Source organism: Chaetura pelagica, unplaced genomic scaffold (genome assembly GCF_000747805.2).
Source record: "Chaetura pelagica isolate M959 unplaced genomic scaffold, ChaPel_1.0 scaffold47, whole genome shotgun sequence".
NCBI lineage: Eukaryota > Metazoa > Chordata > Aves > Apodiformes > Apodidae > Chaetura > Chaetura pelagica.
The window spans coordinates 4685175-4695793 of NW_009954140.1; the positions used below are offsets into that span (position 1 = coordinate 4685175).

The 10619-nt window shown below is 47.0% G+C and overlaps 1 protein-coding gene across 1 annotated transcript in view; it reads right to left on the reverse strand.

Moving 5' to 3' along the window:
• The window catches only part of RGS9 (regulator of G-protein signaling 9), a 27113-nt gene that overhangs the window by 10907 nt on the left and 5587 nt on the right, over positions 1-10619 (reverse strand). The window contains exons 2-9 of the mRNA XM_010002705.1: positions 9985-10081; positions 7317-7367; positions 7041-7147; positions 6294-6345; positions 5607-5665; positions 5078-5154; positions 3293-3374; positions 2851-2913 (exon numbers count right to left, since the gene is read on the reverse strand). Coding sequence (XP_010001007.1) covers positions 2851-2913; positions 3293-3374; positions 5078-5154; positions 5607-5665; positions 6294-6345; positions 7041-7147; positions 7317-7367; positions 9985-10081 — 588 coding nt within the window. The remainder of the gene's footprint in view (positions 1-2850; positions 2914-3292; positions 3375-5077; positions 5155-5606; positions 5666-6293; positions 6346-7040; positions 7148-7316; positions 7368-9984; positions 10082-10619) is intronic.

The window sequence follows — 10619 nt, forward strand, 5'->3', positions numbered from 1 at the left end:
GCAATTCGGGAAAGACAGGGGTCTGTCTCAGGCAAGTGCCTCATGCTGTTCAACACCCTCCTCACTGAGACACACAGCAGCACTTGGGACACCTGCATGGCCTTGTCACACCCCTCTGCCACCAGCTGAGCACCCCCCCAGGTGAACAGGCAGTGGATGCAAAGCTCAGCTGGGAGCCAGCCAGGACCTACTCAAGGGCTGATCCACATGGCTGAAGCCAGCAGCAGCTCCTGCAAGAGCTGGGACATCTGCTGATTTCCAGCTAACCACTCACATGGATCTCCTCTGCTCTCAGCGTGGGTCTTCCTGACCACATTGTGGAGATAATGGCCATTATGTTTTTGCTGGTCTGGCTGCCATTCAGTGTTTACAGAGGCCATTAACAGCTGGACAACAGCTTTTGTGTGTACACCCAGATGGAGCTTGGAGAGAAGAACAAGACCAGGCCACTGTTACCCAGAGTTCATTTTGGACCAGGGCACTGCAAATCCCACCTGCCCTCTGCCCTGCAGTGCTCTCTGTCCATGCACACAGCTTAGCCAGCTGGTTTTACCCTGTCTTGTTTATCTGCTTCTGACCCTGTTATTTCAGAGATGTGATGGATGCAGCAGAAGTTATGCATTTATCAGGCAGCCAAACTGAGAGAGACTTATGAAATTAAAGGCCAGCAATGACTAGGCAGATCTGTGGCTGATTTGCTGTGTATAACCCAGGGCATTTCATTCAGTAGTCCCTGAATCCAGTGCCATGATTTTTGGCTAAGCTAAAGCACCTTCCAGAAAGCCTCTCTGGTCACAGAAGGCAAAAGCTCAGTGTGTACCTGCAGTCAGCAGGCTCTGGTGGTTGCCTGGTAACTCCCTAAGGAGTGAGGCTCGATCCTGAGCCTGAGACCTGAGTAACAAAAGGCTAAAACATCCCTTAATAAGTTGCTCGATGGATGGCTACTTCTGCCCTATTCCTCTTGCCCAACTAAACTCCTAACTCATTATAACCAGGAGGGATGCTCATGGGTCAGTAATAAAAGCCAAGCACCTGTTTATCCCCAGAAGACTCTATCAATTAGGGAGAGAGCAGCCCACCAAAGGGGCTGAGGCAAGTGAGAGATGTTCATGTCAATATCAGCTTCCAAGAAGTCATTCTGATATCAGAAATTAATCACCAGGAATATTTTCTTTCTCAGCTGTCAAGAGAAAACTAATTGGCCAACAAAGTGAAGCTAGACTGAGTGTGAACAGAGGCAGAAATCAAATAAATGGGCACTGGATTCATGCCATTCTTCTCTGCTCTCATGGTTTCACCTATGTCAGAACCAGAGGCTGGGCCCACAGAAAACATCAATAAAACTCTGCACTGCCTTCAGCAGGGATATAGCCCAGCCCAGCATTTACCAGCAGAGCTTGGGCCATCCTTTCTGCTCAAAGGCTGTTGAGCCACACGTGTTTGTGAAAGTAGCCTGCAGAAATTAAAAATAAAAAAGTGGCTAGTCCAAAGGTGGCTCTAGGTTGGCTTTTGGCTGTCCAGTATATTGTCAATTGGTCTTTGAAAAACAAAAAAAAGGAGCAAGAACCACCCTCCCTCTTAGCTCAGCCTCCAGGGAAGAGGCACAGCTCAGACCAGTTTAAAGGAGAAAGGCAGTGAAGTCACCCCAAGGCTGATGTTCTTTGGCTCATGCCCTCCTTGAAGTCTCTGCTGACTGGGAGAACCAACCATGTCTATTAACATCCAGGGTGGGAACAGGACATAGATCCCTCAGCTCACTTCCTCTGTGCTACCAGGCAGCTGGCAGATGGCTCTGGGCTTTCAGATCGTTTGCAAACCTAAAATCTCCTACATGTCAGCTGTAAAACTGTGGGCGAGAACTTGGCTTACTCCTCTTTTCCATCCCTCTCCCTTTCCTCCACTTCTTCTCTCTCTAAAAAAATAACAAAAAGGCTCTCAGCAGCTGCTACTTACAGCACAAAAAAAAAATAAAATACACCTCATCCTACACTTTGCTCATTTTCAGTCACTATAGCAACAGAACACAGTCGGTCAAAGCAATTATCCTGCTTCTGGCTGTTGAGATGTTTAAAGGCTGTTACAAAAATAAGAAGTTGTGGGAATACAGTAAGTGTGATCACAGTAACATTTGCATTTAATTGCTGAGAGACACTTTGACTTTACTTCCAAATGAACACCATTAAATGCACAAATTCAGGGTCACTTAGAAGGACTGGAGAAAGGGAAGAGCAGCTCCAGCTCCTCATCCACTGGTTGCATTTGTCTTCTGGACTCTGAACCAGTCCCACCCAGCTACAGCTTCCACAGTCTCATTTCATTATTCTGCTCCTTTATGGTCTAGCTATACAAAAGGCATTTTTAGGCAAAATTTTGTGTCTCCTATCCACCACACCAAGTACTCCATGCCACAAATCACCCTTTTGAAGGTATTCTGTCATTTTATTTTAAGCCTGGATATTTCCTCTGCTCCTTTACACCCCTCAACTTTCCCCAGTCCATTCACCACTAATAAAGAGGCAGTAACAACTATCTGGAGGCAGAGGATTCCTTAATTCGGCTTCACCAGCAGAGAAAACATGTCCTGTAGCTAAACACCCACTCTCACTGGTGTGGCAAGAAAGCTGACAAAGTATTTTCCAGCCAAAAGATGCTGCCAAAGCCTATTTTGAGGGCCCCGCCCCTGGACAATGAGACAGCTTCAGCTTTTGGCCTGTTTGGCTATTGTGGTTGAGCTGAGTTGCTCAGCCTGCAGTGCCCAAAGAACCACAATCCCAGTTGTCTGGATCCTCCCAGACAAATTCAGTAGGTGTGTGAAAAAAAAACCCAACAAACCTGTCTCACCTGGTTTACCTTATTTTCATTGGGATCCGCTACACGGTCTAGTCCATAGTCAAGGGTGTCGATCATGCCGGGCTGTTATGAACAAGAAACATCAGTAGCTTTATAGCTCATTTGTTTTAAAGTTGGTGGTTCACACAAATGCATGAGGAGACCCGAAGGGCTCTGCTGCCAGCAGCTCCCAGCCAGCAGCTCCCTGGGGGAGCTCTGCCCCTGGAATCTGGGAACACTCCCCTCTGAGCATGGGTGCTGTGGCCAGACCTTCCCACCTTGCACCTCTGAGAGCAACCAAGGAGAAAGGCTTGGACTTGGAGCTTTGACCCCTTCCCTGGGGAGAAGTGACAGGGTGCACAGCCCCAGGCCATGCTCCTTGGGGTGTGTGTGTGTGTCCCAGGTGGCTGCAGGGAGGGTGCTGCCGAGGCACTACAGCCACGCACGGACGTCCTGTCCTTACCGGAGTTCGGTTCACCAGCCAGTAGGCTCTCTCCTGGCAGTCCAGGGCATACCTGTCCGCCTTCTTCCGCTCCTTCCCTGCCCTGCAAAGCCAACAACAGGATTTAACTCTACCAGGGGAGTTAATCCTGCTCTTCTAACACTAGTGGGATGAGAAAGGCAGCACACCCCCAGCCTCCCCTCCCAGCCTGACAGCACGATGCTGACCACACCTCACCCTGCCTGGTTCTGCACTGCAGATCATGCTGTTCACATGGCCACACATGACTGTAGCTTTTGAGAAATCATCATCTTCCTGAGCTCAGCTGGGAGCAGACACATCCTCTTTTGATTAGACAGACAGTCCTTTGGTAGAGTCTTACACTAACAACCCGCTACTTGTGGTCAGCCCTGCTGCCTCATGTTTATCTGTCTCTCATATCCCCGGGCAGTGTCTGAGGACTGCCATGCAGATACATCCTGGACACATCTCATCCCTGTCTCACAGGAAACAGGGGCATTTCTCACAGAAATTATTTGGAAGTGGGGCCAAGCAGTGTTCCCAGGCACTAAAACCCAAATCACCTCTACTATTAAATAGAAGCAGCACCAGCATGGCTTGGGCTTGTACCAACTAATGCTTTCCCAGGCAGGTTCTGGGCACAATTTGGGACTCAGCATGGGCAAGGGAGCATTCCCCAAAGGCTGTTTGCATGTGGCCACCCTGCTGCGGTTAACAGGGTGGATGTGGGCTGTTCTGCACCAGTCTGCCCCAGCCTCAGACGTGGTTAATCTACCAGTTCAGACACAGTCTCGGTATCTAACTTTAAAACTGCATTTGGCAGCTCTTAGCGCAAAGTCTGACCTCAATTTACAAGAACAACAGTCTCGTGTTTAATGAGACACTTATCTGATGAGCTGAATTCTGACGACTTGGCTACCTTCCCAGTGAAGACAGAAACACTGCTGAACAGCAGAGGCAGTGCCTGCTGTGCTGGCAGGTAAAAAAAAAAAAAAAAGGGTAAAAGGAACCCACAGAAGTAGGAAAGATCCTATGTCCAAAGGATCTCATCTCATGCTCACTAACTTTCCTGGGAATTTGAAGGACTCAGCTCCTAAAGTCATTTTGGCTGGGTGCCTAAGTATGCACTTCAGACTTTTTCTCCAGAAGTCCCTGCTGGGAACATTTACTGCTTCTTCATTCAGGCCATTTGGTTCAGCTGTGAGACATGTACAAGCAGTAATGGAACCAGACCAGTAACAGGTCCTAACACCAGTGCCTGATCCCAGATGCTCATGGAGACCCCTGAGCTAAAAGCAGCAGGCTCTACTGAGGGTTTGCAGGCTGCAGCATCAGACCCTGGCTTCTTCTGGGGGTCACATCAGGTGCAAAACCTAACACACACCCCTCTTGCACACTTTTGCATGTGCAAAAACCATTTGCAGGGAGGCACGTGGGCATCAGCAGGAAAAAACCCCCTGTGCTCAGCCCTGTCCAGCCACACCAAATCCACACCTTTGGCAGACAAAGGGGCAGGGAACACAGCAGGGGCTGCAGGTGAGGGCTTTGTGAGTGGCCACTTGGTCATTTGAAAACTGCTGAAATCCCCACTCCCAAAGTGTGAAGTGAACACAGTTTACTTTCTTAGCTGGAGGAACCCCCAGGTGATAGGAAACAACCTTGAGAGGCACTTGCAAGTTATTTTAGAGCTGCAGTTTACGGTTTTAAACTGCAATTTAACTGTGTGCCATGGCAGTGAAGTTCTGCCCCCTCACACACTAAATATGGGAACAAAAGTCAACTCACTTATACTGCTCTTTGGCCTGCATAATGACAAAATCCCACTTGTAGTTCAGTTTTTGATTGAGCATGTTGTAATGTTCCTGGAATAAAAATAAAAAAGCAGTTAGTGTGAAAATTCTGGACAAGGAGCTCCCATGCTAGGGTGTTCTTGACTCTTCATAGCTACACTAGGCCAAGAAATCTGGATTGTTCTGAATGTAATTACAGAAATTGCAACAGTTCAAAAACACCGCCTCGAGGAGAGCAATCAGCTACACTAGGCCAAGAAATCTGGGTTGTTCTGAATGTAATTACAGAAATTGCAGCAGTTCAAAAACACCGCCTCGAGGAGAGCAATTATCCCTGCTAAAATTATCAGTGACCAGAGTATTTTCTTGTACTTTTTCACTTCCAAAATTTTGACTTTTGACATTGCTGGAGTACCATCTCATACAACCAAGAGGTGATTTTTTTTGCCACACTCCATTTATTAGCAACAGAGGAGTAAAGCAAACAAGAGGCTTGCAGTGGAACAAGTACAACAGCTCCTTACCTTTTCATACTCTTCTAAAATCCCTTTCCTCTTAATGTTCTTCTTTGCCAGGTAAATTGCTGTGGAGGGAGAAGCAAATAAGCAGGCTCTTCTACTTAGATCAACAAATCCAAGAAGAATTAAAAATTTACTCAGATGACAAACACAGGAATCTTTGGCACAGTAACTTCCTGGGCATGAGCTCCAAGCTTACAAAAGCTCAAAGAAAAATGAACTTGCTGCTTTCGCTGATGCTTCATGAGCCAGTGCCCAAGCTGGGAGCAACCATGCGGAATGGGCAGTGCATGCCTCCTGCAGCAGCCACTCCCTTGGGAATTCAGCCAGGGCCTGACTGGTCACAGGACACTGGACAATATCTTTAAGAAGCTGAGGTTCTTCAGAGTTTGACCTCCAAATTTTCCAAACACAGACTAAAGTTTTGTTACAAAGTTCTATTAAAAACATTCCAATCTAAAATGGGATTTCTTATTTCCCCAGACCTACAGCATCATGAAGAGCCACAGGGGAAACCCTGGTATAAACAACTCAGTCTGTAGACTGCACAGCCTGCAGAAGTAAATCAAGGTGATGAGCCCCAGTTTCATGACCAGCCCTACAATAAAAAGCACTACAAAGGCAACAAAAATTGATATGGAAAGAGCCCTCAGGAGATATTGTTCAGGAGGTGTGGTGCAAGCTACCACTTACCATAGTCTGTGTCATCAGCAGGCCAGCTCTGCACGGGCCAGAAATAGGGTGTCTGCAGAGAAACAAGCCTTTCATTAGTGCACAGCAGCCTTGAGCTCACAGCACCATCTGCACTGGAGGAGAGGAAACCTCTCCTGGGCCATACTGGGAGCCTCAGCCTCTCAGCTGTTGGTCAGCTGCAGCTGGAGAATCAAGGTTGCCAATGTCAAACCCACTCCTGCTTTGCAGTTGGCTCACATGCCAACCTCTCACTGCTGCCTGCACGTTCACACTGAGGTGCTGGAGCCTGATGTGGCATCATGAGTCCTCACTCAAAGCACAAACGAGGGTACTCCAATTTCCCATCCTAGTGGAAACAGTCCAACCATGAACCTTGATAACATCCCCAATATTACTCTACTTTTTGTGTATTCATTATTCAGTCTCCCCACATGATTCTATTTTCAACCAGCTATTCCATTTGCTACTTTAAGACTGAGAAGAAAGCACAGTTATTTTTAAGTTGAAGAAGCATGCTAAGTTAGTTGAAGGAAGTATGACAGTTGCCCTGTAAACTGTAATCTGACATGCAGAACTGGGGGAACTGGCCTGAGGCTTTTCTGTGGATCCCTTCCTCCTGTACACTGAACAATGAGGACAGCCCCATAACGTGGCCTCATGACTACAGCTCCCAGGGAATTGCCCCACCTGCCTGACTTAAAAACTGGTGAACTCCCTCTCAGTGGCTTTAGACAAGGTGCAACTCACTTGAAACCTGTACAGGCTGACATCTGGTTTAAGGGTGAGATTCTTTGGCTCCTGAAGAGGGTAGATGTATCCATATTTAACAAACAAGTCCCCCAGGTGGAGTGCCTCTGAAAATGGAGAAGACAAATGTTTTGATAACACATGAACACTGCACTGAATTTAAAAGTGAGCTGCTACTCCAGAGAGACTAATTAACCTACGAGGTTTTGACTACAGAGACTCTGAAGTTCCACAACTCAAAGCTGAAAAAGCCTCAAATTTTACATTTCTACCCACCTTCCGGAGTGACCTGCAAGCGTTGGAGAATCCACTGCATTATATCATTACCTGAAAAGCAAAGAAAACATCAGGTGCTTGAAACTGGGATTGTGCCAAAATCCATGGGCCAAAATGAGTCCTCTCCAGTCCTCACCCCTCGCTGTGCTCTGGACCCCACCAAGTGCACAAACCCGCTTTCAAATGCACCAAGCAAGAGAAACGGAGATAAAACACACTGCAGAGCCCCTATAGACTATGCTGTCATTCAGGCTTTCTCCTGACCAAGCAGGCATCAGCCTCTGTGAGAGGGAGCTCCAGGAAGCAGTGACCTCAGGATGGCACAGCTTGAGTGGGCAGAAGCACAGGTGGCCTGAGGAACACTTAAACCCTCAGCATTGGCTTAGAAAGGACTTAAGCAGTGCAACAGCTTCCACACCCAGGGAAGGTGAAGTGCCCCTTGTTTTGCACCATCTTGTCTTTAAAGATCCACTGCAAAGTATCTCCAGATTCATAGAGCTCTGTCCTATCTCAGTTATAGTGACAGACCAGTGACCTGTCCTCTGGAGTCCTCTTAAGACACATGACTTTCAGTGCAGAAGGGATTTCCAAGTCTCAGATCAGGACATAACAAACAGGACATATCAAAGAGCAACAAGATTTCTGCATTCACAACCACTTCATCTCTCCCATTTATTTTGGTGGGCTGTGGTCAGTCATACACACAGACAGCAGAAGCCTCCAGCAGTTTTAATTTTACGTTGTGGGGGCAAATTTTACAAACCACCTTCCATGTGCTCACATTCCCAGATCAATTACTGGTCTTTCCCTCCAAACATCCCCTAGGATTGCAGACCAAGGTATTGACCTTTCTTGACATTGCAGTGCTGACTTAACTTTCTAATAGGGGCTCAGAGCTCTTATCCTACTGCCTGCTTCCTGAAATAGATGAAATTAAAGGATTATCCCATCACTCTGTTCTAGACAGCTCTCTGTAAGCATTTTCCCCCAAAGGTGTGCATTTAACTTGGAGGTTTATTTGCCTTTTGTGTTGTAAGCCAATTTACTGACACTGAATTTAACTAGTTAGCTTCCTGCTAAGAGCAAAGCTCTTTCCAGTGGATCTGTGCCCACTGCTCTAATGTCTTCCCACTCCCTTGTGAAACATGATTCAGTCTCTTTTGCAAGCCCCCAAAGTCAGCCAGTATAAATGCAACTTGCATGGCACCAAGAATATCATAGTTCAGAAAGTGATGACTGCCACACAAGGAGACTGGAATTCGCCTGTCACAAGTTGAGTAGAATTTATGATTTATGAAAGAGGGAACTTGTAGCAATTCTGGTTAAGGAACCAGAAGAAAGCAGACAGCATGCGACAAGGATAAGCACCAACAGGCATCTTCCCTCCACATCATCTAGCCACGGGCTTTTGGGAAGTGGTATTTTACATTGGTCAGACAGGAAGAGAAGTACTTGTTCCCCCTGCATTCCATCTAGGTGGCACGACACTCTCAGTGCAGCAGAAACTTTTCTACAGCACTGCCTTAACTAGTCAGCAGCAGCTAGGGGAGGCAAGGCTCCTCCTTGGCAGATGCAAAGCACTCCAGCAGATTCAGCTGCACCACAGCTATATGAGCCAGCATATGATTTGGATAAAGCTTCAGATGTCATCCAAGTTCTCCTTATCCTTTCACTGACTGATTGTACCCATGGGCAAAGTACTTAATCTCAGAGTCTCTGCCTCCTCCTTTTTTTAAAAAAAAAAAAACTGGGGTAAACAATACACAGGCCCTACAGAGCTTTGCAAATACAGTAGGGGAAAAAAAAAATCTATTTGGCTAAGTTTTCTCCTGAGTTTCCTGGAGCAAGCTCCCTGGTTTCAGTGGGAGTTTTTGTTCTGAACTTCAAAGTGCTGCAGAAAGACCAGAGCAGAAGGAGGACACTTTGGTACAGCATGTGTCAGTATTTATAGTGGAGGATCCCTTGCAAGAGCTTTTGTGCAGGCTTGGAGCACAGGGAATCAGAGGTGCTGATAGTGCCCTGTGAAAGGAGCTGGCAGGCATAAAGGAGCCTGTGATAAGAGCTGCCTGTAATGCCATACATGACACAGCACAGCTCCCAGTCTGATGCTTCTTCAGTCTGCTTGAAGGAGGAAAAGCTGTCATTTGGAGACAGAGAAGTAGGCTGAATATTTTTTTCTTTTCCTGCATACTGAAGAAAAATAAACATTAACAGAAAATATTAAAAGGGAGACTAATTGTTTATTGTTCCTTTCAGAAGTTCCACCTGACTTCAGTCTGCCTGTTTTAACTGGATTTTAATATTAATCCTTACTTGTGATCCAGCCCCACCAGGAATACAACAGGTCTGGAGGCTGAAGGACCATTCATCTGTACACTAAGAAAAAGGAAGGTAACTTGAAGTAACCTCACGTGAGGCAGCTACAAACATATGATCATCAATCTTTGTGCCTCTGAGTCAAAGAGTTAGAAGTGCAATGAGATGTGAGTGAGAATGAGCTAAAGGGAGCAGGTATGTGTCAAAGGACGTACAGCAAATATTTTTGGGAACATGGGCTCCCCTGTTCACCCAGGCAGCAGTAACCCTGGGCGGGGGGCATGGGATCCACACACAGCTTTTCTCTGAGGACATTCTTTGGCCTGGTGCCTTCCCCAGGGAAAGGTCTTACCTGTCACAGCGTGTGGGATGTTTGTGATCATCACAACCTGCGTCTGCGTCTTGACGCCCTTGTCTGGGTTCTGCATCTCCATCATTAGTGCTTCAATCTGCAAAGCAGGGACAGGGCATATTACAGGAGTAGCCAGAAGGGAGCCCCAGGACCACCCCAGCTCTGGGCAGCATCTCAGGGGGGTGTGCAGTGCTGAGCCTCACAAACAAGTGCAATGACCACAGTTATCTCCAAACCTCCCCCTTTCCACGGCATTTTCAGAGATGCCACCTCCAAACCATGCCAGCTTTCACACCAGCTCACAGTGTCTCTCCCTCCTACAAAAGAGACATGCACAGCTGGGGTTAACAAACAAGGGACAGGACTCTGTGAGAGCTGAGATAAAAAAACCTAACTCCCTGCTACCCATAAATGTACCTTCTACCCTTTTATGGCTCAGTGGGTTATTTGGTGGGGCAGTGGGAAAGCAAAAGTGGGTAGAAAATAAAATCTGTGTTTCTATTGCACAAATATCCCAGCTGTGCACAGACATGTAGGTGCGCGCCAAGAAAATAAGCAATATTTTGGCTGAAGACCAAACAGCAAAGGTTCTGTTTCTGGCCTGCAGATAATCACCAGACAGGATTTCGGAAGAG